Source organism: Centroberyx gerrardi, chromosome 5 (genome assembly GCF_048128805.1).
Source record: "Centroberyx gerrardi isolate f3 chromosome 5, fCenGer3.hap1.cur.20231027, whole genome shotgun sequence".
In the NCBI taxonomy this organism is placed as follows: domain Eukaryota; kingdom Metazoa; phylum Chordata; class Actinopteri; order Beryciformes; family Berycidae; genus Centroberyx; species Centroberyx gerrardi.
Window position 1 is genome coordinate 14843144 of NC_136001.1, and position 26760 is coordinate 14869903.

Below are 26760 nucleotides of genomic sequence, written 5' to 3' on the forward strand. Positions count from 1 at the left end.
GCAAAGTGGTTACTTCACTGATATGCTGAAGAGAGCATCAACTTAATTTCCCCAACTATTGAGGTGTTGGACAGACACTAACTTCTAACTTAAAACATATATTGCACCATCAGCCACTGCTAAACAAGCACTGTCTGCCCAAAAGGTGGGCTACATGACGCTCTCACTGCCGTACAGCATCTCCGAGCCTTCAAATCTCCCTGACAGCAGCATGACTCAAGATAACAAAATATCTTAGCCGGCGGATAAACGCATAAATGATTCGGTGGGGGGTTGGAGGGCTCATCTTGCATTCTCAAGTACAGTAGGGAGATTTGTGAAAGATGCTGCCTGCTTTACTTGGGCTGCTGATGTAAATTAAATAAATAAAAATAACTGTGTCAAATCGAAATCGGATAGCAGCTCCTGCTCTCATTACAAACCTTATGTAATTTCTGCACTTCTTTTACTCTGGGAAGGGGAAGCAGTAGAGGAAAATGCAAGGGAGATAGGAGAGAAAAAAAGAGAAGGGAGAAAGATGGAAGAGCGAGGGATGGCTAGTGAGACAGGAAGACAGGAAAAAATTCTCAATGATGAAACAGTCTATGCTGTTAAGCGATTGGACCAGGTCTCCACCAATGGGAGGACCAGCTCCATGGCAACAGGCTCTGTCACCAAGAGAAAAGCAGCCATATCCCACAACACCCCCATATTTTTCTCCCTTTCTCTCTCTCTACCCCCCCCTTCCCCAATTACAGAGTTCGGTATATTTACCAGTGTACAAACACACTGGGTACTCACATAAACACAAATAAACACCAACACACAGATATACTCACTAATACACACTGACTCACAACAGCATGGGTTACTAGCAACACGGCTCACTCTCACAGACATGTACGTGCATAAACGTGCACGTGACGATGTACACACAGGGACGCACACACACACACACACAGACTTAATGGGGATTGCAAAGTGATCAGAATAAGAGTCATTCACACAGAGTTATTTAAGTGTGCAGATTGACAGTGACTCCCCTCACACACTGTCTGCTTTCAGACAGAACTGTTCCACTCCATCCTGATGGGAGCTGTGACTAACTATCAGGTCTGGTGGAGCTGAACCCTGAACTAAACAGATTGAGCTCACAGACAGAAGAACAGGCCTCCAGAATAAGAAAGTAGGCCTCAGCAGATAGAGAGGAAGTGCCCTTCCCTCACTGACATATGGGCAAGGTGAACTCAGCATGCATTGTTAGGCATCACTCCTAAGTAGCGAGCCAGATTTACTAGTGCATTTAGTATGCTAAAGCTAGCTCACATGGGAAGGTAGACCACGGGACATTGTTCCAAATGTGCAAGTTAAAGTTTGACGCAGTGTCTGACACATTAGCCCCTTTCCCGCTGAGGGGCCAAGTGGGGCTTGATGAAAATGAAAAAGCAGTAGGCCTATTTGTTTATTTCAAAGTGTAGACAACAGGCACTTGTGCTAGCAACACGCAGCAGAGAGAAACACTAAAGTGCTGTTTGGGGGTAAATTCTGTGACAAAAATGAATAAGCCCAGACTACCTCAGTTGGGCTGTATAGTGGAAACCAGAGGGCCAGAGTGAAATAGCAATCAAACGAGCAATATCACATGATTACCACTTACTCAGAAGACTTTCTAGCATTTCAAAGAATGACAAAAATCTAGGCTACCATGCACTATTTGTCGTTGCCTTTAAGTGTCTGTGATTGCTATGATAAAATCCCTAAAAAGCTGCAGTTTCTTAACTCAATCTATGTAACAACTTAATTAGATTTCCATATTGCCAGCAGATCAATTCTGCTGTCGAGTGAAATGAAGTGCCATCAACCCACCAGGGGACCATTGGCTCATGTCCACAGGCAAGGAGCAGCAGAAGGAATGCAAGAACCTTGGCCGGTTCGTGTCTCCTGTGATGCACGCAAAGGCAATAATAAATCTGTTGCGCCTGCTTTGTATTTATGAGCGTGTTTCAAATGCTTGTGCATGTGAATTTGTCATGCAATGGGGAATTGTGTGCATGTGTATGACTCCATGTGTGTCTGCCAGTGTGAACCCTGTGTGCCATTCCACATGGCCAATCTCCATGGTTGATGTATTAATGAGGAAAGCCCTAGTCCGGCAGAGCACAAGTCAGCAGCTCCATCACTGGGGCTTTCCTGGAATGCCTCACCCAGCTAGGCAGGCAGGCAAGGAACCCCAGGCCCCGGGGAGGGACCACCGATGACTACTGGAGCATAAATCAAGCCTGAGCCATCACACAACTACTTTGCTCTGTTATCCCCATCCCTCTCCTGCACTCACTCTGTGGCTGCCTCTTGCTGTCTCTTGTTCTCTCTCTCTCTCTCTCTCTCTCTCTCTCTCCAACTGGCTATCTCCAGCTGTCGCTGTCTCTCTCTCTGGCTGTCTCTAGGTGTCTCTCTCACCATCTCTCTCTCTCGTCATTTCTAACCGTCTCTCTGTTTAGCTGGAAGTCTGTAGCTGACTGTCTCTGCCGCTCTTTCACTCGGCCCTTCTTTACCCCAGCTAGAGATCCACTGTTTATCAGCCAAGTTGGCCAGCATCCTCCAGGTCACACACTGACAAGGCTACTGACTTGGCCCCAGGTGGGGAACAGCAAATACAGTAAAAGGGCTAATGTACAGGTTGCTCACACCTCTCTTAGTCCTATCCCTCAATCTCCCTCTCCAGCTGCCTCCAGCTGTTGCCGTCTGTCTCTCTAGTCATCTCTCTCTGTACCCCCCTCCCTCCCCTCCTCTGAACAGATGCTTACTGGAATGGTTTCTTTCCAGCATCTATCTTTCTCTATGAATTTTTCCCTTGGACCCCTATATTATTAGGCTACATGAAATTATAATGGTTCATGATTTGTAATTTATTCAACTGGTTACATTTATGCTACGCTGCTCTGGACAAGAGCATCAGATACATGCCTAAAATGTAACTTATTAAGTGCAAGTGGTTACTAAATGCAAGTGTTGTATCATGGATATACACCTACATTTTTAAGCTAGGTTAAGACATTGAGCCTACAGAGTGCAAACCCTCAATCAACAACTACAGGAAAATCAACATCCACTCTCCATCATCTTTATAACCCCTCCTGACAGCTCATTTAAACAACATCCTGAATATATCAAGGCCTAAATAACTCTGGCAATGTTAGCAAGCAAGGAACACAGCATATAAAGAAAGTAACTAAAAGAAACCTAAATATTGTACGCCCATTCAATGCCCAGCCTGATCAAATTTCACCAATTCACAATCAAGTCAGCAATCAACATACTCATAAAAGTGTGTTGTTGTAGATGAAATGTAGATTTTCAAGCTCTGTTAATGAAATGATTAGCCACAGTAACATGCTGTATGTGAGTTGCCCACTCTTCAATAATGAAGATTGTAGATCAATACAGACCCACTCAATTCCTGTGATTGACACACATGCTGTGGGCGTAGTCAAGTGTGATGGATGACCCACTGCGAGCAGCCAAAAAGGAAAAAAACAAATCTAGCCTACATGACGATAGCACTTGAGGAACAGACTGATGGCAGCATCTACACCTTTAGAAGACTGGAATCAATGGACTCTAGGCTATTAAACAGCCAACTTCCACAGCTCAGGCCACACCAGACAGGGGTTTCCCTGCTTACTGAACCCTTAGGCAGCCCACTTAAGGTATTTTCTTTCTGACCACTTAAATGAAAATCCCAATTATCAAAACTCTGAACTACTGAATAGGGCTGCACAATGAATTGTATTTTACCATTTTAAATTTTACGATTACCTCATCAAAATTAAAACATCTGATTTCATTTTAACTCCTTTTAAAACACCCACTGTAGTAAGTAGTAAGTAGGGGTCAGAAATGAATAGTCTTTAGCAGATGAATCAATAAAGGTCACCCGTCACACTAGCCGGTAACTTTGTGGAATCAATGTGGAATCCCAATATGATGAATTGCATTTCTTATATGAACTGCCCCAACACACAGTGCCAGTGGTGTCTTTAATTGGGTCAAACATTATGTTTGTTCCTAAATCCAAAGCATTTTCAAACCTATCCCACTGGCAACAAACACCTTTGTAATTTCCTCAAGATGAAATGCTGTGGAGCTGCTTATTATGGCTAAGACTGCTACTATTTTAGTGATTAATTGTGGACTGATAGTAATTGGAACTTGCATTTGCATGGTGAAAAAGATGGTCTTAGCTATACCCTGAAATATATTAAGTAATCAAAAAGGCACAATCAAAGCACTGCCCCACAAAGCCCCACAGATAGACCTAAAGCTGATGTGTCCAGATGGTAGCCAATGTCCTCAATGACCTGCACACACACCTCCATTTGCCACAGCCACACTTTTAACGACAGCTGGCTGGCTGGGCTGCCTTGCCAAAACAGTGATGGTGGCTGTGTAAGTGACTCTCAAGAGCTACGAGCCCTGCCTGCCAGCCAGCCGACCAGCCCAGAAGTCAGGCATCCAGCCAGTCAACCAGCCAGGCTGTCTTTGTTGGGCCAGCAGTCAGTGTGGCCTCTTTCAATGTGGCTTGTCCACTCCCAAAATGGCCAGCAGGCAGGCAACAAGCCAGCCAGCAAGTCATTCAGACATCCAGCCAGCCAACAGACAGACAGACAGAGGCCTGGTCACATCTCAGTCTACCGGCCAGCATCCCCCCTACCACTCCTCCTCATAGCCTATCCACCCTCCCACCACCCTCCTCCTCCTCTCCCCAGGCACCCAGCCAGCTAAATATAGCCCCCTCAAATCCCCTAGGCCACAGACCCACAGGTCATGGTCTGCAAACCAAACTCACACCACAAAAAGAAGACCTCTCTATCACACACCAGATGAGATCTCATACACACATCAACAGGGAGAGCATAAACAGTGGGAACAGCAGCAACAATAACACCAAGTCAGCTCAGACACCGACAGATATAAACATGGTCTCTGTCCCTTACGCATTGCCATTACACCAGGGCAAGGAGCTACTATGATGTTCTGACAATGACGACAATGACTAAAATAGGAAAATAGGGGGCTGATGACAGACCTGCTGTTGGCTGGGATATGTATGGACCACGGTCTCAAAATGACATCCTGTACATTCTACAGAGAACATCTGACAGACCTGTGGGCTAGATTAAGTATGGCCAAGACTATATTTTGAATACAGTAGAGTAGATCCCAATCTAGCCCTCCCCCCCCAGACTTCAAATATTTAACATTTCATTTCAACACACAGAGTAAACTCTTATTCCATAGAGGTTTGGATAAAAGTCCTATTGAACGCAAGGTCCCTTTGCTTCATTGTGATTATTCCACCTCAGCAAATAAAAACGCCTCCCCAAACAGCCTATGCATGTTTAATCAAGAACATCTTTGCATTTGAAATTTGTTGCTATTTTTCAACTCATCAGATCTGTCGCGCTCTGCTCACCCATTTTGTGTGTGAGGGGGAGAGAGAAAGAGCGAGTGTGTATGGCACTGGCAGCACTGCAGCCCCAGCTCAGATTAGGAGGTAGCGTTAATTAGAGGAGTTGCACACGGCACGCGAGGAGCCAGATCACGTAGCTGGCCTGACAGTGGTGGCAGGTCAGCGTCTTGCTGCGCTCTGCCATCTGCTCACCTGCAAAAACAACCAACCGCTCCTAAAACCTCCATCCGCCTAAGTATAGCAGCTTATCCATCACCACCTTCTTCCAGTTTTTCTTCTTCTCAAAGTCCCTCAATCTCACCATCCATCATCCCTGCCTTCTCGCTACATCATAAACAACCACTCCCTAAACCTAAGGTGGCTGAGTATAGCATGTTCGGTATCCTCCTCCTCTCCTATCTTACCTCTTCTCTCCAGTTATCGTTCCCTCAATTTGCTCATCATTTCCTTAGTGCTTTCTCCTTCCAAAAGCAATCACTTCACCCCGCTAAGTATAGTGGCACCTTTTTTATTCTCTCTTAGGTAGTTACAAGATTAGGCCTGGCTAATTTGCACCAAAAGGCCATCACTTCATCACATCTGCCCTAAAGCAGACTAAGATGCAAGTTTTTTCCTATCTTTTCTTGCTGAAACAAAGAACCATCAAAGCACTACACAAGTGAACAAACAGTTACATTTCTGCAAGCTTTATGGGCCAAACTTGTGTGGTTAATGATTGATAATGGCGTAAAAAGATATCCAAGCTCTGTTACTTTTTGACAAGGTTTTTACCCTGTACAGGCAAACCTACACTGTGCCTGCTGACTGTACAAAATGATACTGAAGGGGTTAAGACACCCACTCCCCCTGCCCGGCTACTGTTAGCTGGCTACCAACGTACCCTCTGCTTTCACTGTGTCCATTTGACTTGCTACTTCTATTTGCGCATGTGACCGCTATCCTCCGCCTCCGCTTCTGGAGTTTAAAAACTAAACTGATCGAATTGGCTTTGAACAAAATAAAGGCTTGGAGATCTATACATTCAACACACACACAAACACACCTAACAACATGATGGCAAAAGCCAAGGCAGCAAGAGATCAAAGAAAGAGGGAGATATGGAAGGAGGAGGATAAGGATGGGGAGGAGACGAGGGGGATGTGGGGGTGGGATTTGCTACTACAGTACAGCTAACATTCTATGACCATTTTCCCCTCCATGTTTAAGTTTATCTAAAAAGAGAAAAGCATGAGGAGAAAAGAACTCTGGCATATGAGTTAGGAGAATGAGAAAAGTGTGAACCTGCTGACTTTAAAAGCAATTACAGCAGCAGCCACTCCAGGGGTTGCTATTGATTTTTTCCTCCCTTTCTCTAACTCTCTAGCTCCCTCTCCTTCGTGCTCAGTCTTTTTCCCACGGATTGCTAATTAGCATGCAGGAGGGATCCTGCAGGAGCACCAACTACCTGGGGAGCAGAACAAACAAACAACAAATAGACACATGGTCATACAGACAGGCATGCGTGCACACAATTCCTAAAAGTGAGAGGACAGACTTCATTACGTCGGTTGGGGCTAAGCTGCTGGTTTTAGCCACTTCAGCTAGCCTGTCTTTTCTCCCTGGAGAATGGGGCCAAATGTGTAGGCTAGGAGACATTACAGAGAAAACAGCATTAGCTCTGGCAACATGACACCAAATGGGCTGATTCTATCCAATTTGGGAGTTGTTGTGGTCGTTGTCTGCCTTTTGGATTTTTAATTGACAAGAGGCTAGAATCATGGCATCATCAACATCAAGCTAGTTGAATTAGGGTGCATCACTAGAGAAGCATCACTCATGCACCTTGATTTGCACCTTGATTTATTATAATGCTTAAATACATGCACACACACAAACACTCATCATGTAAACAGCCATGTTTTGCACAAGACATATCTGCGAGAAAAAAAATAAAAATAAAAAAGAATAAAAGGAGCAAGTGATAAGGAGGACTGTGAGTCTGATTCACTAGGCCTAAGTGCCATAACCATCAGAACAGAGAAAGAGAGGGAAAAGCCAGGTTTTCTAAACCTGAAACAGCGCTGAGGCCATCAGGACGACTTGCTATTTATAGCGACAGATTTTTTATTCAAGAGGGCTCTGCTGCTGCTTGCTTTCTCTCACGCTTGCGCTGCCTCTCTCTCTCTCTCTCTCTCTCTCTCTCTCACCTCCCCTCTATTCTCTCTCTGTTCCCGCACATTGTGTTCTGCAAAAAAATAAATGGGGAAAACACTGACATGCAAGGGTGGGAGTGCAAATAAACTAACCCTAACCCATATTATCTTTAGAGATAAAAAGAGATTTAATTTCCCGTACATTTATCAACTGTATTAATCATAACCCATCACTGCTCCTTCAAGCCTTAAGTATCTTCTTGGATAAACTCTAGGGTCCCCATGCAAAGCAAGGTTTCCCACATGTAGCTGTATGTAAACCCATAGGGTGTCCTTTCTCCCCTGCACCCCTCCTTCCTCAGTATGACAGGGTTGCAGAGTGACGCCCACTTCTCCATGACTCTCCACCCCCACCAGGCCTCCTCCACCCCCTCCCTCCTCCTGCACAGGGACACAGTAGAAGGGAATTCCTCATTACCTCAGTGCTGGCCTCACTAAACACATTTTGTGTGTGTGTGTGTGTGTGTATATACACATACTGACAACTAGGCATACACACCGCCACCATTCAAGTCACCACAAATGAAACGGTACCATCAGCCCGTAATCATTAAAATCCATCTGCTTAAAAACTAATCAGGGCTCTTTTTCCAGCTATAGCATATCGTAATAGAGTGAGTTGAGCCTATGCAAGTGAAAGAGTATGTAACCTATGCCACACTGTCATGCAGCAAGCCCCATTCTTTGATTTTTACACTGGTACTAGGGCCTAATTAAACAAATTGTTATAGCGCTTTACAGCTATAATGGGCTTCCGATAAAGGGAGATGACGGCAAAAAGAGCTGAACTCTTTGAGAGCAAAATCATACCTCAGGAAGGTTACAAAAGAGCAACAATGAAAAGTGCCAAGATAAGAGGCAATTATAACAGTGGCAATGGCTGCAAGTTGAACCAAACCTCAAGAGTTGTGAAATGCACAAGAATAGGCAACAGCTTACTCGACTTACCTTCATATTATTAACACTCACTGACAAAGACATGAACACACACACACACACACACACACACACACACAGTACAGGCTTACTGTATTTAGAGTTCAGCTCTGTGGGTTTCCAGCCAAGTAGGATCAGGTGTCTCACAGATAAAAGCACATTATCGAAGCAGGAGCAGCAGCAGAAGCAGAAGAAGCAGCTCTAGACAGCACTGACATTAGTTTTGTCTCAATAAATACCGGAGCCGAATAAATTCCATCCCCTGCAGCAACTAAATCAGCTGAGTTTAAGGGATGGATAGCTCTGTCACTCTATTCAGCTCTTTCTTCTTTCTTTCTCTTCTCCTCACACACGTTCTGGTCCCGTTCCTGTCTATAGGTGCCAACACCTCTGTCTTGTTTTGTTTTATTTTGTGAACGAGGACAGAAACCTCTCTTTTGACTGCCCCCTTTCTTTTTCTGAATGAAGCACAAGCACTACAGGGAAACGGAAAGCCTTGCTCGCTGGCTGGCTCCCTCTCCCTCTCTCTCGCTCTCTCTCTCTCTACTGCTCTTATCCTATCATGCGCAGAGTTCTCACCGCTCCCTTCTCCTCCAACCCTCCCTTTTGTGTGGATTCTCGCTCTCTTATACATCTTGTTTGCTCTCTCTATCTGTTCCTCTCTCCCTCTCTCTGTAACAATATAATTGCAATGACAGCCAGCCCAGGGCTCGTCAAGAAACCCAGCTGTTTAAAGGGCTGCTCGGATCAGTCAGTATGTCACTAGCTGCAATGGCAAGACCCTTAAATGAGAGCGAAAAGTAATAAAATAAATTTCTTCTTTCACAACTCCTTTTTTTTGTTACTTTTTTGCATAAAAGACACATATTATAGATCAGGATTTGCAGGAACAGATACAATCCAAGGACCTGCTTTGACTCTCACTAATAGCAGATCTTCCATACTCTCCATTCCTTGGGAATCCAAAAAGTCGTAATCTGCAGCCTGTGTCTGGAAAGCATGAACAAGCTTGGGCTATTGACTACTGCTGGTGAAATAGAGCACTGCTGCTATGGTCAAAAATAAATAACAGCAGGTATTGAAGGAAGGAGAGAGGGGGGGGAAATAACGAAAACACCTCATTAGCTAGGAAAAAGATTAATCCCACAAGACTACATACTTGCATCTTCTTCTCCTTGCAACCCCTTACTGCAACCAATGCCTGAGAGAGGCAGTCAAAAGTTCAGCATCAAAGGAAACTACAGCAGGGAACTTCAAGTAAGGTGGCATGGCTTAAAGGACAATTCCAGTTATTTTCAACCTGGGCCTTATTTCCCTAGTCTTTGCCATCATGACGATTGTGTTGTTTCGTCCATTACTTCACTGTAGAGCTTTACCTACTTCTACTTTGCAGGTAGCAATCCTCTCCAATACACACCCAGCGGGCCAACACGATGTCCAACAGTCACACCCAAAAATCGATTAAAACATGTCCTTTAACACAATAACAACCACACTGCAGCGGGGCCTGTCTACATTTTACAATTATCCACTGCCTGAAACTCACGTATATTGCAGTATGAGATGTTATTTTAACTAGCAAGAGTTAGTTGGCAAGTAGACCGTTCAAGTATTCTGATGCCACATTCATGTCATATCGGATTTTCCATAAATACAAACTGCTGACAGGGAAAAACTGTACATGTTGACCTCCAAGTGGTAATTACAAGTAGGATATAAATTTTTTGTGGGCTCCGTTATGTCCCACCTGGCATTACGAATTGTGGAAGTGTGTAAACACAAGTGGTAAACATAGCAGGGAATCCACCGATGTCGTCAGTCCAAGGTATCAAAAATCAAAATTGTCAGTAATATTCACACAAATACAATCAACCATACTTACAAAAGCAAGAAATATCTGTAGTTTGTTTATGGTTGATTTTAAATTAATAAATTCAATTGATTGTTGATGTTGCCGCTACAACTAGTATCAATCAATCAATCAATCAATCAAACTTTATTTATATAGCACCTTTCAAACAAATCAAATGCAATTCAAAGTGGTTTACAAGTGATTGACAAAACGTAGGATGATAAAAATGAATTTAGAGACTGATGCACACCAAAACAACCAACCCCCCCCCCCGCCAAAAAAAGGTAAATTAATTAAATTTAATTAAATTAATTAAATTAATAAAAGATGGGTAGTTAAGATAATAAAAGATAAACAATAAAAGATAATACAAGCAATAAAAATACCAATAAAAATAAAATTATGAATACTACACAAAATAAATTGATTATAGTAAAACAGTAAAATGTTAATAAGATAAAATAGAATAAAATAAATAATAATGATCAACAGTAAAATGTTGATAAAACAAAATAGAAAAAAATAAATAATAATGATAATAAATTAAATAAGTATAAATACTAAAACCATAAAATTCTAAAACACTACATAAAAGCCAGACTGAATAGATGTGTTTTTAGTTTACGTTTAAAAATATCAATATTTTCAGCTCCTCTCAGATCCTCTGGAAGGCTGTTCCAGCGGCTTGGAGCGTAATGGCTGAAAGCAGCATCACCAAATGTTTTTGTTCTGCTTTGTGGAACAGCTAAAAGAGAAGAACCGGAGGATCTGACGGGCCTTCCTGGTTGGTAAACCAAAAGCATTTCTGAGAGGTAGTCTGGTGCAAGGCCATGTAGTGCCTTATAAACTAATAAAAGAATTTTAAAATCAATACGAAAACTAACAGGTAACCAGCGTAAAGACTTTAAAATAGGTGTAATGTGTGCTCTCCTTTTGGTCTTAGTCAGCACTCGTGCAGCAGAATTTTGAATTAATTGTAGCTGATTTATTGTATTCTTCGGTAGACCAGAAAGGAGAGCGTTACAATAGTCTAGCCTGCTAGTTATAAATGCGTGCATCAGTCTCTCTGTGTTGCTCAGAGAGAGACATGATAAAATTCATAAAGTAAAACTAGTAAAACTCATAAAGAACGCATTCAAACTTGGGCAACAAAATCCCGTTCTTCTGATATGACGTGAATGACGTGAATGACGTGACGTGAGCCAGCAAAGTAAACAAGGAAGTGTGTGAGCAAAGCTAAAAGGTATCAAATGGACCATTATAACTGAAATGTTGTGACAATTGTTTAATAACAGCTAGGCCTATTTAAAGACGTGTGACTGCAGTGTGGGTGTTATTGTGTTGAAAGGCCCTCTTTTAATCGTTTTTTGGGTTCAACTTGGGTTCAAAGCTCTACAGTGAAGTGACTAAATGTTTAACACAATCAACCGTCACAATGGCAATAACTAGGCTGGCCCAGGTTGAAAATAACCAAAATTATTCTTTATGGGATGTCTGTCCCATAGGTGGCCGGATTCTTGAGTTGACGCCATGTGACCAGGCGTAACCAGGCACGGTTCGTAAAATTTGAATAGAACAGTATGCAGCCAAACTAGGCAGTATTCCAGCTTTGCATTCAAGTAGCACTGAACCAGCCAGTCTCAGACAGATCAATAATTATTTGTGAACATGAACCAATCTCTCCCAAAGCTAGAACCCAGAGCATCAATGCTCTATGCCAGTGATTTTCAATCCTGGTCCTCGGGACCCACAGCCCTGCTGGTTTTCATTCTAGCCATCTAATACAGGTCTATTTTACACCTGGAATGCAAGGTGAATGCAATTAACTACCTGGTAGGAGAGAAAAACAGCAGCACTCTGGATCCAGAGGAACAAGATTAGAAAACACAGCTCTATGCTATGATGCCATGAAGAGGATGCTATGATGCCATGAAGAGGGAAAAAAATGGGGGCTGCTCCTAGGCAGTGAATAGGAGACTGATTTTGTGGATTCATATTGTTTGAGCTTTTATATCCGAGAGAACTACATTTCACAACAGTGCTAAAAGTTATGAAGCAGAAAACAGGCCCACATCCCTGTAAAATCACCCTGGTGGCTGTCACTTTGTCCACAAAGTCAGTCTCCCACTGACAGTATATGGATCAAATCTAGGATTTGTCTCTTGATGACAACAAGTGACAACAAAAACTTACTCTAGATCATAGGAATGAGCTAGTCTATGAATTCTGTTTTAGGGTATATGGTATTTTCCACTTTAAACTGTACACATTTAATATTGAACTGTCCTCCCGTCCTCATCTAGCCGAGTTAAAGAGCAAAATCCAACCAATGTCTCTGCAGTCCTAGAATGTCCCTTGGAAAAGGTTTGTCTTAGGCTGGCCACATGAGTGGGATAAAGGGGACAGCATGCACTAATGCCACCTAATGCTTCCAACCAAGTCCAGCAGCTTCTTCTGCATCTAGGCAGGCAGGTAGTCTCTTTCTTTCAAGGGAGGGTAAGAGAAGGGAGGGGAGGGAGAGAACGAAAGAAGGAGAAAGGGGAGGAGTCGAGGGAGGATCAGTAGCCAAAGATACCACAGATAAAATTGACTGAACCGTTAACACGATCACCTAACAAGGTGCTGAGGACCTTGCACATTGCACAGAACTGGAGTAAAGTCATTAGGAAACACTGTAAAAATATTTTGCACTGAAAAATAGGCCAAAACAAGTCTTTGTTAAAGACAACTTAATTTGGACATAGGAGGTTTCTTATAGGCTTTTGATAGAACACATGGGTTAAATGAGGCCTGGATTAGAAAAAAGCCTCCTACTAAGTCATTAGATACACACTCCAAACATGTGCAAGTTTTTTTTCCAAGTAGTTTTTCTAACAAAACAGACACTTTTTCAAGCTGTGACTTGGAGCTGTGCGGTCCGATGGTGGATTTCAACATGTGATGGATGAGGGTTTGTCTGTTGTCTGTCCCTTTAAAGTATTATGCCAAAACCTTCCTGCTTTGCAGCAGTGACAGTGAAGTCAGTCAGGCAGCCATGCCCAATCTGAGGCCAGACTTGAAGCCACGCAACCAGTCACCTCCCTTCTGCTCTGATCAATAATTTACATCAAGCAAGCAATGGAGGATAGAGACGATAACAGAGGATGGAGAAACGGTAATAAAGAGAGAGAGACAGATAGCAGAAAAGAGCAAGGAGAACAATATAGCAAAAGAACAGGAAAAGGAAAGGAAACAAATACAGATGGAGAGAGAATGGGTGAAACAGAAGCAGGAGTGGTGAAGAGAAGGGAGAGAGAGGAGCAGCAGCAACAGCACCACGCTCGGTGCTCTGGCAGAGATCTATAAATAGCTCTTCAAATCTCTCTAGAAAAAGCCACTCTTCTGCTGCTGCAAACACAGATTCAGAGACAGAAGCAGATATGGATACCTGGTCGAAAAACTAACAGAGATCATTTTTTATTGGATAGTAGCTGCCAATCTGAATGGCTTCAGCCTGTAAAATACAGTATAAAAAAAAACCAAAGCATTTAGGCCTATATTGAGAAACATTACCTGTATACATATTTAATATATTAAATATTTAATATAGTAAAACCAAGCAGGATATCTTTATTCCATAAAATCATATGCTCTGCAGGCGTGCAAATACAGTAACTCCTATAGTCATGCATCTTGCAACAAAAAAAAATGAATTTTGTAATCAGTTGAGAAAATCTCACACTCGTCAAACTGAGAATACAAATTTGGAACTGGAACAAACTCGTCTTTATCCACCAATGCTAGATGGTTTGATACGTAGTGCAAGTCCAAGCTAAGCAAGGTGCAGAGCATAAGGAAGAAACCTGCTGGCAGGCAGGCAGGATACTCCATCTTTCTTATCACTGGCCTTAGCAACAGCAGACTGTTGATTCAATGATTCACCTCCTCAGATCCTGCTGTGGATAAACCTAGTCTAAATGCATTGCCCTTTCATCTACAATCTGACCCAAGATTATTCAGAAAAGATAGGTGACTGACATACAGATGCAGATGCAGATGGGACACCAGTCTCTGATACAAAAAGAGCCATTCAGTGTACCAGTGCGTTCTGCCCAAAAACATTGAATGTTGTTCAGGAAGTTAATACCTCCTTTACCTATCCTTGATCTCATTCAGAACAGTCTATAAAAGAAGAAGTAGGCTAAATGGTGACATTTTCAAGACAATCTGAACATCCAATGTAATTGTGGTGGCAGTCCCTGCCTGACAATTACCAATCCTAGACGTCATTGGCCTGGCCTATGCCAATTAATATGCATATTTATGTTTCCAGTCACACATGCCGTTTACCCAGAGCAGATGTTTGAATCACAGATCCAACAGTCTGTGCCGTGATCCCACCTTGTTTGACACACTCTTCCTATTTTAGGCTCAAGTGTCAAAACGTAGAGCCAAGACACAGAGAGATGAGAGAGAGATGACTATTTGTCAATTATTTCTTATTCCAGTCTTCCTCACCCATGTTCACCCATTTGATGAAACACCGGTGTTTTATGAATTATGGGTCGAAACACAAAATGAGTCACAGGCTTGTTTCTGTTGGATCCCAACAAACTAAAGAACAATTAGGGCCTAGAGCCATACTAAATTAACTAAATCTGGATGGGGCAGAGAAAGTTTAGGAGTCCATTAAACACAAAAACAGACTTCAGTGCAGTGGAGTTATAAACACAGCATCATAACAGTGTAGCAAAGTTGTTTTTAGACTAATTTATAAAACAACCAACTACCTTAGAGTAGGCCTAAAATATCCATAATCCTTCATCAGTAATACCAGCCATGGGTTTGTTATTGCCACCTGCCCTTGTCATAACATCAACACCTTATTGGCTGTAATTTCTGACTGCCACTGAACACACACGCCTGGATCATAAGGCAAGAATAGTTACTAAGTCACTAATTCAACTAAATCAATAATTTAGTCACGCAGTCAAGACAACGCATCCACCTGTTTCCCATGAGGACTTTAGGACTGCCACCTAAGGCTAGATGGATATAACGTTAACATGGCCATCTCATGACAGGAATGGGGAACATGGATTTGAAAGATGGAGCTTACGTTATATATCTGACTAAGGATTAACTTATGGAATCAACCTCAAGTAAAGTTATTAGTGAGGTTCAGCTCACCGTTTTGCTGGCTGTATTTAGCGAGTCCGTGTGGAGAAGTCTTCAAGTTGTGTCTGTGGAGCACAGGTGGTAATGTGGTCAGTGCCGACTGAAACATTAGCTAACCCACACGCTAACAATAGCTAGCTCACGGCATTAGCTTGCTTCCTCCGGCGAGTATAATTAGCCACCTACCTAGCTAATGTTAGCCTGCTAGCTAGCCTTTTCTTTTCTGTGTACGGTAACTTACCTAGCGTTAACAATACCAAACGTTAATGTTAAGCGAGTAACAGCTGGTTGGCCAACAACGGAACAGATATTTACAGTGAGGTCAACCTCGTAATGAAACTGTACCAGCACTGACAGGTCTCAAAATAGGAGGTGCTAGCTGGTATGGTTAGCTAGCTCCCCGAATGACTTACCGATGCTAATATAATGGTGTTGCTAGCTTGTGATGGTCCACTGCGACCCCGACTGTCAAAACAGCGCCGCGTGAGAGAGAAGAGGGACATGAACGTTTACGTTAGCTAGCTAGTAACGTTACGGGCCAAGGCAGTCAAAGCTAAACGGCTACGCGAAATCGTTACAGTAATATAGCTAAATAACAAAAACACCAAAGAATAAAGGACCCAAATGAAAGAAAAAAAGAAACAAAACGCTGTTCCCCCTCTCGGCTCCGGCTTCTTTATGTCAGCGTCACTTTTTTCCCCCTCACTGATAGTTTACGTCAGCGGCGCACTTGACAGTCGCAGGGAAACGTTCAGGATACAGTAAACTTTTACGCAAAATCAGGCGTTTGGCCACTAAATGTAAAAACTGCCAGAGGTTTTGGCATCTGAACATCTGTCAATAAGTTACCAATTTTGTTATTAGATTGGACAAATTTCGTCTTTGCATGCATGGTTTGAAAACATTGATCGAAGAAGGGTGAAGCTGCTAAATGACATCTGGGGTTTTACGGAGGCTTTTTCTATACCTTACATAGGCTAAAACATCAAAACATGTAGGCCTATATGTGTAATAACCAATATCAGTCTGATAGGTAGGGTAGAAAGGTATACTATTTGGATGCATATGGCCTAACTGATTTTTTATTTTAATTGTATCTCTTTATAACCACGCTCAGTAGGTTACAAATAACGTGACTTAGGGGGACGAATGCATTTTCGTAACCAGACAGGAGGGCAGTTGAGTGCAGTGAAACTTCAATTTACGCTTAGCCTACTTTACTCTTACTTTATATACCTACTTACTTTAATTTATTGTAGTTCCTAAAATACTCCACATGTCGGCAGCCAAGTACTACTATTCATTCCTAATGCAAAAACACCTACAGTCAACCTATAGGCCTACATTTCAGAAGGATACTGTACAAATACCAAAGAGGAATATCCTAAGAATAGTATATGAATTGTATAGTGATAGGGCTATCATGGGGTATAAAACATACCATAAAATACGATAAGGTCACAATAAACTTGCCACTGAGTAGCCTACCACTAACTTTATAGGAATATTATAGTGATTTTCGTTAGGAAACACAAAAACATATAGGCTACCTATGCTGTTCAGGACAAGTTCGCATGATCTGATTATCAAATAATGTCTTATGTTAGCTGGCGCCAAACTTATTCACACATTTTTATGTTACATTGTATTTTCTCTGCTTACTAGTATACACTCAAAAAGAATGTGTCATTATTAGCTACTCGTACTCCTCTCAAAAGTAATTACTTAATAGAAAGTAGAAATAGAATAAACACGTTACATTACTTTTCCCTTAACACCCAACCTACATTCAAAAGTTGGGATAACTGAACCTGTCCTGGGAATGATCTGGGTAATCAAATAGCGTTGATGTCCAATGTTTTGGCCTTCCTTGGCTCAATAAATTCAAAGTTGTGGGGAAAAAAATCACCAAGGAAAGCCAACTTTTCTGCCATTTCTCATGCTGGTTGTGTGAGAGGACGATGACCTAGGCTATTAGGGGTGTGTGTGTGTGTGTGTGTGTGTGTGTGTGGTGTGGGGGGGGGGGGGGAGGGGGGGGCGTTGGACAATTCACGATTACAAAAGCAACGACTCAGGCTATTGAACTTTTCACCTACAGGTACACATACACATGTGAAAGCTCTTTGAATAGTCTTGTACAGACAGCACCATGACAAAAAGTGCCCCCCCCCCCTCTCTCTCTCTCTCTCTCTCTCTCTCTGTCTCTCTCTCTCTCTCACACACACACACACACACACACACACACACACACACACACATTCACTGACTCACACACGCACGAGGCATCAGTTTGCAATGTTGGGCTATATTATGCTGCCTTGCAGGGAACATGACAGAACGTGTTTCAAACTGCGGTCCCCACCCTAAGCCATTTTAGCACCTTTCCAAGTGAAATTTAATTGTTGGGTTAGGAGGCTCGTAGATATCTGTAACTGGGTTAAAGTGCACGGATCTTCAACTTTGATCGGTCAGAATGGTGGCAGATTGCGTGTTCCGTTGTCAATCGGTACGACTAAATGAGGGCAACGTGGCACTGGGCGCTGCCCGTCCCGTGTGTATGCTGTGATACGTATAGGCTACAGCCTTCATAGCCTGCTTCTTCCTCAAATGTTAAACCAAGCTAATTAGTCATGGCTTTAAGCTATTGTCAGTATTAATACATGGTGAGTGCGACACAGTATGTCCTTCACCGCAACTGCTGCTCCGTTGTGTCATTGCCGTCCCTTTCCTTTCTCCCACTGTGTGTGTGTGTGTGTGTGTGTGTGTGTGTGTGTGTGTGTGTGTGTGTGTGTGTGTGTGTGTGTATGTGTGTGTGTGTGTGTGTGTGTGTGTGTGTGTGTGTGTGTGGTGAAAGGGCGAGAGATGCTTTGCCAGTAATTTCCTCGATGCCCCGGTACGCTCATTGGTGCGTCCCTCCAACGTGTCACCAGTTTTGGTGGATTACCCCAGATATCTCCACCATCAGGTGGGTGAAACACCACTCCTTTCTCTCAACTCCTGTCTTCACGGTGTCCACCTGCAGCTACAAGGACCTCTCACAACATTTGAGAAAACTTGTGACTGCCAAAGAACAACTCAGGGAAACAGATTCAAACACGGATTCAAGATTTTTATTCGTTCGTTTACGCACGCCGACCACAAAATGCACTTATTCACTTCACCGAAGGAGTCCAGGATGGTGCCGTCCTGTGTATTTCCAACGTTTTTGTTGTTGGCATCTTTGCTATTGAAAGGTCTCTGGGCTGGTGACTCCCCGGGGTGCGCGTCCTGTGGCTTGCCGGCGATGGAGAAGGACGCCGAGGAAAGGCTGATGATAGAAATTGCAAAGCAACAAATCTTGGACAAGTTACACCTGAAAGAGAGACCAAACATCACTCAGACCGTGCCTCGCGTGGCGCTCCTCACTGCGCTGCGCAAACTGCACTCAGGACGCGTCAGGCAGGATGGCACTCTTGAACTAGACAACAATATACCAACCAAAGACCAAGGATATGAAATAGTGAGCTTTGCAGATATAGGTAAGTTTGGCATTCATCGTTTACATTGTACAGCTGGGTTTTCTTGAAACACTTAAGCCTACGTGAGCGCATTTTATGTCAGTGCGTAAAATACACCCAGAATGAGGTCAGGGCTTCCATATGCCTTTTTAACTACTTGTTGATATTGTACTAGCCTATAAAGTGGTTGAAGATGAATCATTTGTCCTCAATATGCAGATTATACCTTTGTTATGTATAGCAGGTGATGTCTGCAAGGCTTGTTTGGTTGTTGGAAGCAAAATATTAAGGTTCATTGTTAATCCATAACGTAGTCAAAAGAAAAAAACTGCTTTTAACTACAGCTGGAAGCAGTTTGACCTGAACAATGTTTATTTTTACATAAAACTGTAATTCTATTTTGCAAGCAAGGAAATTAGTCTAAAATGACTTGACCCTTTGATTGTGTGAAACAGTTCACAATCTCCAAAATAACCAACACATCCACAATCTGTGTTGTTTTTTAATTGTCTCTGGTCTAGATGACAATGGTGATGGACCAAGCCTCAGCCTCACCTTCCAGTTCCTGCAGGAGCGCGGCCAGAGTATCCAGGTGCTCCAGTCCTCTCTGTGGATCTACGCCCGCTCCTCTGAGGACCCTCACCGGGACTCCCGCCTCCCCGCCCGGGTCTTCCTCTCCGCAGACGGTGGGGTTTCAGGCTCTAACCGCACCCTGGTGATAGAGAAGATGCTGGAGGTGCAGGAGAGTAACTGGCACACCATCCCCATCACCCGCACCCTGCAGGCCTTCCTGGACGGAGGCCAGCACCGGCTGCGGCTGGAGGTGAGCTGTGACGAGGATGGGAAGAACCTTTGTTCCCTTGACAGCCCCGCCGACGCCGCCAACCAGCCCTTCCTGGTGGCCCAGGTGCGTCTCCGTGACGACCGCTCCAAACACGTACTCAGGAAGCGCTCACTGCGCTGTGGTGATGATGTAACCGTGTGCTGCAAGAGGGACTTCTACATCAAGTTCAAGGATATCCAGTGGCAGGACTGGATCATCGCTCCCGAGGGTTACCATATGAACTACTGCATGGGCCAGTGCCCCCAGCACCTGTCTGGCTCCCCGGGCATCGCCTCCTCATTCCACGCCAGCGTCTTCAGCCTGCTGAAAGTCAATGGCATTAACACGGCCGTATCGTCGTGCTGCGTTCCCACCGAGCGCCGGCCCCTTTCCATGGTGTACTTCAACTCACAGCACAGCATTGTCAAAACAGACGTCCCTGACATGATAGTGGAGTCCTGCGGATGCACATAAAGCAGAGACAGAGAAAGAGAGAGGAGGAGGAGTTAAGTTAATGCACATTTGCATTTATTTTATGCAGAGAACTAAAAAGAATCATAAGCACGTTATAAACAGGCAGACAGACACAAACACATGTACAAAGGATGTGAAAATTTACTCCTTTTCAACTCATTCTGACACAACATCTGAAGTTTGGCTACAAAATATGAAATGTCTACCATTTGGAAAAAAGTGATACATTCTCTTACAAAATTACTGATTGTACAAAATTGAGAGAAATCATGGCACTTTTAAAAAAAAAAATAGTAGGTAATCTAAGTCCTTGGTTGACAAAATGACAATGCTTTTACAGACTGGATCATCTACTGACATAGATATTGAATGATGAATTTCAAATAATGATTTTTTTCTCCAATATGGATAGATAGTATTTTGGAAATGAACTCTACATATGTTGTTTCTAACATATATTGTATTGAGATTAACAAGTGACAAGTTTGTTTTGTCCCAAATAAGAGACACAGGTGTGTTGAAATTCACACATCCTTTTAGCAGTGCACACACACACACACACACACACAAATATGACAACTATGACTATGACAACTGCGTTTCAAATTAAGATTGCGCCAACCTAATAATAGGGTATGGCACAAAGAATAAGAAATATTATATGAGAGGCAGTTACGATGATGACAAGAAAAGATGGAATCTACTGTTTGAAATCATACTGTTTGTCATGCATCATAATTTTGCATTTAAATTGTGAAGTCTTGTATGTAATGTTCAGTATGTCTAGAGCAGTTCTGGGCAAAAAACAAACCACATCCATTCAATTTTAAAGACTGGAACACAATTTCAGTGCCTACAATCAGTTGAGTGTTGAAGTCAGAAAGACAGGGTCGATATTCAGGATTATTATATATATTATATTTTTTCTATTTAGAAGTAAGTTGCAGAGGAATATATACAAAAAATACATTACAAAAGTGAAAAGAGATTAATGTAAAGCCTTCAATCCAATGTTAAATTTATAGCTGCAAACATTTTATTTTCATATATATTTATTTTGTACTTCACGATTGCTGCTGGGACTCAGTTCAAGGATGCAGTAAAGATTTTAATGGATCTCAGGAAATTGGGAGTAGAACTGACAACACGTCTAGCTCTTAAAAAGCACAATGGCTTTGTTTCCATCTGTTTTGTGTTGCAGTGACAATGTCCACCTATATAAAATCTGTCAATGCTTATTGTTTTACAGAGCTATTGTATTTCCAAGGCTACTCTGCCCCTTTCCTTACCTTGCCTAAATGCTGCCATTTTAAAGTAAGGCTTTTGGAACTTTTTTTTTTTTTTTTTTAAATATCCCTAAATTTAAATTGTGCCTTCCACATTGATTTGTGAAGTACAAGTGCAACTTGGATATTTGGTATCAAGTCAGACATTTGTAAAAACGACGTCTAAAGTACAAAGAGAATCAAGTCTATATTCATATTTATACTTCACTCAGTATGAGTATATTCATTTTACTTTACTCATTACTGACTAATGCATTCTTTTGTGTAGACTTGTGACATGATGTTCACATCAACGTTTATTTATATTATGGTCATAATTTGAATTATTTTGTACTACATTCAACAAGCGTTGTCATTATATTGTGAAGTGATTAGAAGCAATTCTTGTGATTGTGTGAATGCAACACAAGACAACAGTGACAACCGGCACAGTGGAATCCGCCCTGAGAGCTGTCCATACCTTATCCGATGCTACATACATGATGAAAGTGTTTGATCAGCATCTCCACTGTATTATTTACTCAGGTAATCAGTTGGGCAACTGGGGTTCTGATGGCTGATGACATGAACTCAAGGTTATTTCTCAGCAGCATGAGCAAACATTTAGCTATTGCTTCAGTGTCAGGTAATGTGAAGGTCTGTGAGGCAGGTAGGTCAATGGGCACGTTGGCATTCCCATCTCTCAAAGTCTAAAGTTTTTTTGGATGATGTAAAATCATAAGCTTTCCAGGCAAAGGTAAGCTGATAATGATTTGGTTTAAAAACATTTTGTCTTTCAGCTTGTCTTTTCAACTAAGTTTACACTAAGCTTAGCAGTGTAGAAGTCAAAGATCTTCTCTGCTTTCTGGATGGTGTCTTGTGTGGCAATTATCCTTACTCTAGTGGTAAACTGTATGGCTTGAGGCCCTTAACCACTGTATTGTACAGCCATGATACACAGGCAACATTTTGAGGCAATGAAGATGGCCAATTTGAAAACAATTATGACCAACATCTTTCATCACAGGTTTCCCCTAATAGCTCACAAACATGGTCGCCATTCGCCATCCACACTGAATATCGCCAGACTTTACTGCCTCAAAAAGCTGCCCATGTATTATCACCTTATTGTTCAAACCTGCAGACAACAAATTAATGTAATTATTGTTTATTTGTTTTATTTTGCAAGCACTTCCTGTCCCAGGACTCTATGTGACATTGAGATGCCATCCTAACATAGTTTACTAAGCACTTTATCACCCTACTGTATTTTTAGAGCAAATTCTGCTTGAAGCATCTACTACTTGTAGTTCTGGTGGGCACTAACTAAAAAATGCAACAGCAAAAAGCAAATGTCAATCAGGTTGTTTTCTTTAGCTGTAGTTGTGTTTAAATGTGTGGTACTGTATATATTTGCAGAGCACAGGAATGATGCAGGAATTTCTGTATACTGTAACTGGTGAAAATGGAGCCAGCATTTGAACTCTGTATCAATTGAAATGAGTAATTCTGATCTTTATTTTTTATATTATACTATATTTTATGCATAATAAATACTTTGTAATACAAATTAAATGTAAATAGTTTGTCCTGAAATTACATGATTACAGTGCAAATATATTTTTAATAAATAAATAAATGTTTTGAATTCATACTGCATATGCGATGTCTATTATTTATTTCCATGGGACTTTTTTTTAAACCATCTCATCTCTCCACTTAAGCTCCCTGCACCTTAGAGCAGAACACTGTTCTTTTTTTGTGCCGAAGACAACTGAATAAATATCTGTGAACATGAGCAACTCTATCCCTATTCTCTTAACACTTGTGGCTATAAGATGTGAGTAGGTACTTTTGTGCTTATCAATGGGAGTATGCGGACGTGTAGAGTGTTTATTTAGGCTTTCACCTTGCACTGAACTTTATGATACAGTAGTTTTGACCAAGAAAAATGTAACCATATCCCCAGAAGATCTTCCTAGATGCTTTTCACAGTCACATTTTCAATTTTTTCCCGTTCATTGTCAATGAAACTGTACATCAGTGTGACGTCACAAATTAGGGGACAGGACAAACACCTCTGTCTTGTTTTCTTGTCACAGCCAACATCAGTGAATTTTTCCAAAATATAAATGTAACTGTATAAGATGCTCCTTTAAGCATCAGCATTTTGATTCAGCACAAATGATTCAAATACATCAAAATAAGTCAAAATAATTTTTTGCATTTGAAAACACAGTGATCAAGTTTCCAATTTTAGCCTCCATGAAAAACGTGGTACTGTCTGTAAGGCAAAGGGCATGTTTGCTCACACAAATAGTGGAAGTGGTTTTATGGACTGTCTGTGTTTGGTGTGTAAACAGTTGTCAGATTCCCCTGGCATGTATTCATCATTATAGCACGCATTTGCATTAGGGATTGATCACAATCTAAAGCTGAGACACTAGGTTAGAAGTAAACAATCTAAGAAACAATAATGGTAGATTGTATTCTATACTTCGTTTTGGCAATGATTTTTGGTACGAGTGGATAACAGAGATAAATCATGAGCTGCAGAGAAAGTACATCTGTTGCCGTTATAATTGCTGAGGTGAAGTTGCATATGGTGATAATTTGGCACACACATATTGGGTCACAGTAGATAAAGTTTATGAACTGTAATAAAGCATTGATTAAGGGGTAAAACTATTTATTTTCACATTATAGAACATGTCTGACGTGTTGCATTCATATTGTATTCATACAGAGTATGCAACCACAAATCATTACACAGCGCACAATGTACACTGCTCTGTAAACACTGCAAAGGGCAACGCTATTCCTAAATTGCAAGAGTAACTACCATTTAAACTTGGAGGGAATAACTAATATACATAGGGTTTTTTTCAACAGATATAGTGTAGAGATTTATTGCAGCACTTAATTGCAATTATTTAAATACAAACCACTTTTGAAACTGTTTCTCAGTGAATTTCCTAATGATCAATTGACAAAACCTATTACTTGCATTTGAAAAAAAATTAGGTCATAGCATAAGGTCCTCTGGTGCCAGAATTTGCCAACTCCACTAGTAAAGCCAACACTGATCCTGAAGAGCTAACATCCAGCATGGAACAATTTAACCTCAGTATCTCTTGTACTGATGTTAGAAATGTTAAAAATGTTTATGCATATTCCTGAAATATACTCGAGTAATTTTAGTTTTATAATGTGCACACAAGATTCTAGACACTTTTTCACATGATTCATTGGGGTACCAGGTATGGTGGTCCAAATTCATCATTATGTTAAATACTACCATTAGCTACATACAAAAAAATAATGTGGCCTGATGTGGTTATTCTTATTAATGGATATTATCGTCATCAACAACACTAATAACAAGAAGAAGAACACAAAGATTGAGTATAATTGTTTATGACTCTCGGCTAAATTGTCGTGGATCAATGGCGCAGAGTGCAGAGCGCAGGCGCATGTTACGTGTCTACAGAGTGTGGTGCGATTGCGATGCAGTTGTAAACGGGGTTGGATTAGGAGGAATACATTATCAGTAGGTGTGGTGGGCCTGGCTTCAATGGCTGGCTTTATGACCAGTCAAAGCACCTCTTTTCTCCCCTTTAAAAGCAGTGCACACACAAAATCTTCTCCCAAAAGGAAACTGATGTCCTTGTGCAGGAGGTGCAGACTATACAGCACCTTAAATAAGCGAGGGCAGATTTTATTAAATTAGCATGGGAGGAGATAACACATTTGGTTAACGTGTTGCTCTGGGGCACGTTCAATTGCCCCAAAACGTAGCAAAACGTAGCAAACAGGACGTTTAAAAGGAAACGGTAGTGCGTTGGTAGTGCGTTGAAAGCAAGGGGGTTTTATGAGCAAACATCCCGTTCAACTGGATAAAATTTTGCACCGTAGCAAAACAGTGCAAACTTTGAACGTACCCCTGGTCTTAGGACGGGGATGGGCAATCATGTGCCAGGCAGGGGCGAGAGCATGCAGGTTTTCATTCCAACCAAAGACTACACCAGGTGTTTTCATTGATTAGTTCCCCCCTGGTTGAAGGTGTGCTAATCAGTGAAATCACCTGGTGCGGTCTTTGGTTGCAAGCACACCTGCGCCGTGCAATTTGAATGTGGTCTGAGCAGGTGGGAGACGCAAGCACAATCCTTGTCACCAAAATTGCACTGCATTGATTGATTGTTACTGACACACCCATACTGCGCCTCCTCTCCCACTTCTCCTAGGTGCAGTCAAGTTCACCGTGAATCACCAAAACATCTAACAGGCTGGGGTGCCGTAGTGGGGGGAATAGGGGTACTGCCTACCCACGGCCCCAAGCTGAAGGAGGAACCCTAAAGTGTCTGGACAGAAATGCCTTTTGTGGTCCTTAAGTGTATGTTTATAAATATTTTATACATTTATTGCATACACCTTTGGTTTTGAAATTGGGATTGGTTGAAATCTATCACACTGAAAACAAATATAACTCTCAAAAATATCATACAGCAACTGTTGTGTTATATGACACAAACTAATAAAATACATAATCAAAAAATGAAAAGTTGGTGCGGTTTTTCCAGTGCAGACTAAAACAAAAATGTCCTCCCTAGACAGATTTTGAACTAACCAGTGACAGTATGCACATAGCAGCTGGTCAGTGCTATCAGGTTAGTTTCCAAAATCCATAATTTAAATCAGGGATGTTTCTGATAATTGATCAGTAAATGAATGTGTGAAGAAGTGTTTGCATTGTGGATGGGTAGACATATATAGTTTGTCATACATGGAATAATGGTGGTGTGGGGATGAGAGGAAACTGGAGGGGGGCCCAGAGTCACCTCCTGTGCATGGGGCCCACAATTCCTAGCTACGCCCCTGCTAATGGGTGCAAAAAAAAAGAAAACTGTATGCAAAGCCCCACCATCAGCCATCACTAAAACGGAGCTCTGTTTTTTTATGTCAAGTCAAGATCATGGGGGAAAGGCTCCAAGTGTGTGGCTGCATGTGTGATGGTTTTAGAGCATGTGCAAGGCAGTTTGGTATCAACATGTCAGCAGGTGGGCAGGATACTCCGTGACCCCAGGAAGTGAATGCATTGGCCATGCTAACGGAAAG

The 26760-nt window shown here is 41.9% G+C and overlaps 2 protein-coding genes across 3 annotated transcripts in view; one reads left to right on the forward strand and one right to left on the reverse strand.

The window, feature by feature from the left end:
• r3hdm2 (R3H domain containing 2) overlaps window positions 1-16277 on the reverse strand; it is a 67183-nt gene extending 50906 nt beyond the window's left edge. For both annotated transcript variants that reach the window (XM_078283681.1, XM_078283680.1), the window contains exons 1-2: window positions 16000-16277; window positions 15599-15651 (exon numbers count right to left, since the gene is read on the reverse strand). The gene's annotated coding sequence lies outside the window, so the exon portion shown is untranslated. The remainder of the gene's footprint in view (window positions 1-15598; window positions 15652-15999) is intronic.
• A 2241-nt stretch (window positions 16278-18518) lies between these two features.
• On the forward strand, window positions 18519-20380 carry LOC139929715 (inhibin beta B chain). Its single transcript, XM_071922706.1, has 3 exons — window positions 18519-18551; window positions 18820-19104; window positions 19605-20380. The coding sequence occupies exons 2-3, from the start codon at window positions 18870-18872 to the stop codon at window positions 20378-20380; spliced, it is 1011 nt and encodes a 336-aa protein (XP_071778807.1). The 5' UTR covers window positions 18519-18551; window positions 18820-18869.
• Window positions 20381-26760: the final 6380 nt, after the last annotated feature.

What these genes read in the sequence shown, in the direction of transcription:
- LOC139929715 (XM_071922706.1), top strand. Translation starts at nt 18,870, where the DNA reads ATGGAGAAGGACGCCGAGGAAAGGCTGATGATAGAAATTGCAAAGCAA. An exon ending in AGTGAGCTTTGCAGATATAG is followed by an intron (nt 19,105 to 19,604) that starts GTAAGTTTGGCA and finishes TCTCTGGTCTAG; the next exon opens with ATGACAATGGTGATGGACCA.